The sequence below is a fragment of the Gigantopelta aegis genome, chromosome 7, assembly GCF_016097555.1.
Source record: "Gigantopelta aegis isolate Gae_Host chromosome 7, Gae_host_genome, whole genome shotgun sequence".
NCBI lineage: Eukaryota > Metazoa > Mollusca > Gastropoda > Neomphalida > Peltospiridae > Gigantopelta > Gigantopelta aegis.
Window position 1 is genome coordinate 21,432,338 of NC_054705.1, and position 5,935 is coordinate 21,438,272.

The following is a 5,935-nucleotide window of genomic DNA, read 5'->3' on the forward strand; positions in this document are numbered from 1 at the left end:
TGAACATTATTAATCTGGTGTGCTACATAGGCTACTGTTTGAACATTACTAATCTGGACACGTGTTAAATGAACATAAATCAATTTACTACCTTCTTGACAACCAGAACAAATAATAATAATAATAATAATAATAATAATAATAATAATAAATACAAGGTATTATTATTACTACTACTACTACTACTAATAATTAATAATAATAATAAATAATAGTCATATTAATTAATCAATTAATTAAAGAAAATAATATTGGACAGGTAGACAAATAGGACTCTTTTGAACTGAAATAATTCTTTACCTTGTTTTTCTTCTTCTTCTTCTTCTTTTTCGGGGGGTGGGGGGTGGGGGTGGTGGCGAATGCCCTCTGCCTTCATTAGTTATTGCCGGGGTGGGATCTAGCTCATTCGGTAGAACGCTGACCTGGAACCTCAGTGGACCCATTCTCTGATACAGCCCCCCCCCCCCCCCCCCCCCCTCCCCCCCAACCAGTCAACCGTGACTCGTATATCAAGACAATACCAGAATGTATTACACTCAGGCCGTATTCTACGGCATATGAGGGCATGCGATCAATGGTAGGGCATGGTTTACAGGAGCAAAAAATAGTATAATTATAATATTGGTAGTAGTACAGATATAACACAGTTGCGAAATTTAGTAAGAATGATATTTAATCAATAGTATTTAAATTTAGCTTATGATGTAGTAAAAAATAAGTTATATGTTTGCTACATATAGAGTTTGGGGTGGGCGTGTAGGAAACATAACATCCATGAAACCATTTCGAGATAAAGGCAGGACGTAGCCCAGTGGTAAAGCGCTCGCTTGATATGCGGTCGGTTTAGGATCGATCCCCGTCGGTGGCACCATTGGGCTATTTCTCGTTCCAGTCAGCGCTCCACAACTGGTGTAACAAAGGCTGTGGTATGTACTATCTTGTCTGTGAGATGGTGCGTATAAAAGATCCCTTGCTGCTAATCGTAAGAGTAGCGCATGAAGCGGCTACAGCGGGTTTCCTGTCTCTAAATGTGTGGTCCTTAACCATGTCTGATGCCATATAACCGCAAATAAAATGTGTTGAGTGCGTCGTTAAATACTGTAAAACATTTCCTTCTTCCATTTCGAGATCTTAGTTATACACGGTAACTGGAAGTGAAAAACATACAATGTTCAAAACATTGTACTTTTTTTCCTGTAATTTTGTTGATGATATTTGGCTATGCCGTGGTATGTGCTATCCTATCTGTAGGAAACTACATATAAAAGATCCCTAGCTGTTATTTAAAAAATATAGCGGGTTTCCTCTAAGACTACGAGTCAAAAATTAAAAAAAAAAAAAAAACCCGTTTGACATCCAATAGCCGACGATTAAACGAATCAAATGTTTAAACATTAGTTACGGCCCTAACACATCACCTTGCGTGCTGAAACAGACCTTAAAGGAACAGACCCTAGTTTCAGCCCATGAAAATTAACACTAAGTTAAGTTAATCTACAAACCTGCAACACATTTCCATAACGTTACAACTGAGTGAAACATGAGTCTGTGACTTTGAAATGGTGAAATACACTCTAAAAATAGGCTACAACTCACTCCATAACTGTTACTTCTCAGACGCACGTGCGTTTTTAAAAATATGAGAAATGCATTTTGTGATATTAAAAACACCAGGATGACCTAAAACACTTTGAATGTACGGAAATGGATAATAAAAAACAATAAAATCTAAGTAAACTATGATTTCAGTTATTAAAAACAGCTTTAATAGTCAAAACTATGCGTTTGAGTTTAAAAACTAGGGTATGTCCCTTTAAATAATGTCCTATTTTCAAGTGAAAAGAACTCGGTGACATATTAAGGTTAGCCACACACCGCAAAAAGTCAAGTGGTTCGGGGTTTATGACGCCACCCATTTGGCACTCAAGCGTTGAAAATATACCACGTGCGTTTTATAATCCCCTCCCCTCAACATGGAAACTAATTGCACCATCTGGCATCCTCGATATAGAGGATTCCTGCAATAAACAGTATGTCTGCGAAGGATTCTAAATTAACATCCTGTCAACACCAACAGAATTAATCGTGTAACTTTTTTTTTCCTTTTTTTTTTTTTTTAAATTTCTAACCAGAAGCTTGATGATTTTTCGTAAACCTAGCGAAGTTGTTGAAAAGCGTTGTGCCCGCAAGATTAAATGACTAAATACTACAGATTCTTCTGTTTTGGCCCTGTGTTATTTTCATTTTTATTTCAACTTAGTTTCGTGCTTATATCCAGTTACGGTTCAAACACGCTATCATGCGCACACACCTCACCTCAGCTATCTGGGCTGTCTGTCCATGGCAGTGGGTCAGTTGTTAATTGTTAGTGGTTAGTGAATGAGAAGAGGGTTTAGTGGTCTTACTATTACCCACTGAGTCGTTAAAACTCGTTCTGGGGTGGAGCCGGTACCGGGCTGCGAACCCTGTACCTACCAGCCTGTAGTCCGATGTTTAACCACTGCGCCACCGAGGCCGGTTAAATCCCTGGTCAGGTCAGATCAGTGTTTAACGTGCACATTCAGAACAAGTTGTTGTAGCGCACGCCTGTCCTGGACAGGAAATTAAATCCATAAGCAGAAACATGATTTATACTCCGCGTATTTTCTCCAACTTTTCGTAAACCTAGCGAAGTTGTTGAAAAACGCTGTGCCCGCAAAATTAAATGAATAAATACTGCAGTTTTTTTCTGTTTTGGCCCGATGTGATTTAAAGGCTTGAATTACTGTAAGCCTGTTGAGGGTAGGGCAATTAATTACAGCTCCTCAACACGCCCGTCTAACGTACAGCCAAACATTCTTAAATCGCCGAGTAAACAAGCGGCCGTTTATTGCGATGTTGGTTTGTTTTCGAGGTACGCTTCAGCTGAAGGATATTAGCATAGCACACAGGTGGTGGTGAAATAAAAGCGATAATTTATTATTAATAAATTAAAGGTTATTATTAGACAGAATATTGTGACATAGCAAGCCATGCCAGGGCCGGAGCTAGGATTTTTTTTTTTTTTTTTTTTTTTTTGGGGGGGGGGGGGGGGGGGGGGGAGGGGGAAGATGAATTCTGCGCATATCTAAATCTGTCCCGGATCAGGTCCCTGGCTATTCAGAGACGGGACTCGGGACTGACACATGCTCGAAACCTTCTTGGTATATGAGCATAACAAAATTATCCGCTCCGCTCCGCATATCTAAAACACTTCAAACGGTTAAGAAGAGGATTTTCGTTAAGTTTCTATTATTAATACCGGACCCCTCCCCCCCCCCCCCCCACCTCCACCCTGCCCTTTGCTAACTACGGCCCTGTATAACATATCAGACCATCTTATGGCACACCACACCATACCATACCATACACCACACCACACACCACATCATAGTATAGCATCTCGGGGTACGCAAAAACACGTCACTATTCTACGACATACCATATATGACATTTTATTTAATGTATGTATTTGATGCATATTTATAGTTATCAATACTTTGGTTTTTCGACTTATTACAATTATTGCTAGCATATACAGTAAATTAATTAAAAGGAAAACAAATATAAAGTAATCATGTGCAGAACATTGGTAATAATGATAATAATAATGAGAATAAGAACATGATAATAACAAGAAATCATAAGCGTATGAGACAAGGGGGCAACTACCACCCCTCACCCTCCACCCCAGTTTTGGAGCAAAACTTCAAATTCTGGCAAACATTATACAGATATTCGGGCAAAATGTGCTAACCTGAAACCTTTTTGCCATGCATTTTCATCATTCTACCCTCATAATTAGTTATAATCCATAGTGCTTGAACCTTAATTGAATATAAGTACAAAAATAAGTTGAAATAAGTTGTAATCGATAATTCGTTTGCAACCGTATATAGCTGTTTGGTAGTTGGTAGTAATGCTAATATTATGATTAAATGATATTATTTTTTTTCAAGATTCGGACATTTTCGTTTAAGTCGGGCAAAACTAGCCTGTCCCCCCCCTACAAAAATGCAATAAATATTATGATGGTGATGATGATGGTGGTGATGGTGATGATGGTGATGATAATGATGATAATAATGATAATAATAATAACAATAATAATAGGAAGGATAATAATAATAATAATAATAATAATAATAATAATAATAATAATAATGATGATGATGATGGTGATGACGATGATAATGACTAGATGATGATAATGACTAGATGATGATAATGCTGATAACGCGACGACTATGATAATGATGATGATTTCGATTATTATTATCATCATCATCGTCATAACAAAAACAACAATAACAAAATCCAGTCACAGCCACAACAATAACACATTTTAAAGCCTTACCTTTGACTTCTGTTTGGTCCACAGGTTCCGACGCCCACGTGACTCCGTTCAGCTCGAGGGTAGTGTAACCGCTTGGGTAGTTCTCTGACGAGGGGCGGGCCAACTGGGAGCCCAGAGACCCCGACACGCTCCTGGTCGGGGTCACGCTCGACCGGCTCTCCCCTATAGTCCCTATGTTGATATACTTCGGCGACGAAGACTCGGAAACGTACAGAGTCTCCGAAGGCGAGTTCCAAAACTGCACCGGATGTTGCGAGGCGCCCCGAGTTCCGTACTGTATCGGAAACATGCCGAGAGGTCGCGAAGACGGGAGGTACAGCGACGGAACGTGGGAGTGCAGGTACGCCTGGGAGTCGGAGTACGACGGGGGGTGATGGGCCGACAGGACTGCTCCCCCTGGCGGGAGGGAGTTGTCGTGATATATACCCTGGTTTCCGGTCGGCGTGGTCAGCGTCGTGAAATGCCCGTTTGTGGTTGCCGCAAACGTCGTCAGAGTGCCGCCGCCGGTGGAACTGGATTTGCCGTCGAGGTTGTGAAAGAACACCTCCACGTCCTCCGTGGGTAACAGTTGACCCGGACCTACGAACCCCATGTGGTGATGCACCCCGTGAGGGGGCGGAGGGTTCGGCGGTAACGACACCATGTTGCTGATGGTGTGGAGGGAGCCATTGTGGACTGACGTCGTTGGGGTGGGTGGCGTGACGCTCTGAGTGCTCTCCCTTTCCTCCGTCGGAGGGCGCTTCAACTCGTGCGTGTCCGGGGATTCGTCGATCTCCTCCTTGATGAGCACGGCGGTAGCGGCAGGGGCAGGTGGCTGGGTGGGGGAGTCCCTCCCCCAGTGATTCGTGACATTTGTCATGGAGCAGAAGATGTCAAATGATGCGAAAGTCGTCGGCCAACTTTCGGTTGAAGTATACGGTTACATCTGGTTTTTGTCCAGCATAATTCCTTGCCGATGATGTTCCTGGAAAAAAAAAAGAAAGAAAGAAAAAAAAAAATGTTTTATTTAACGACGCACTCAACACATTTTATTTACGGTTATATGGCGTCAGACATATGGTTAAGTACCACACAGATTTTTGAGAGGAAACCCGCTGTCGCCACTACATGGGCTACTCTTTCCGATTAGCAGCAAGTGATCTTTTATTTGCGCTTCCCACAGGCAGGATAGCACAAACCATGGCCTTTGTTGAGCCAGTTATGGATCACTGGTTGGTGCAAGTGGTTTACACCTACCCATTGAGCCTTGCGGTGCATGAAAAAAAGAAGAAAAAAAAGAAAGAGTAAAAGTAATAAATAGAATTGCATGTTGTTTTGTTGTGGTTAGTTTTGTTTATTCTCCCTTTATCTTTTAGATTTCTCTTTGTTTTTGTTTGTTGTTTGTTATTTCTTTTTGTTCTTTGTTTTTGTTTGTCTGTTCATTGTTATTTCATTTTATACTTTTTTTTAAATTTACTTAATTTAATTTAATTTATTTTTATGTTATTTTATTTTGTTTTATTTTGTTTCATTTTATTTTAGTCTACTTGATTTTGATTTTTTTTTTTTTTTTTTTTATGG

At 40.5% G+C, this 5,935-nt stretch overlaps 1 protein-coding gene across 1 annotated transcript in view; it reads right to left on the reverse strand.

Annotated features, from left to right (window-relative positions):
• The window catches only part of LOC121377772 (transcription factor GATA-4-like), a 39,996-nt gene extending 34,946 nt beyond the window's left edge, over positions 1-5,050 (reverse strand). The window contains exon 1 of the mRNA XM_041505862.1: positions 4,376-5,050. Within this exon, the coding sequence (XP_041361796.1) occupies positions 4,376-5,018 (643 nt within the window). The 5' untranslated portion in view covers positions 5,019-5,050. The remainder of the gene's footprint in view (positions 1-4,375) is intronic.
• Positions 5,051-5,935: the final 885 nt, after the last annotated feature.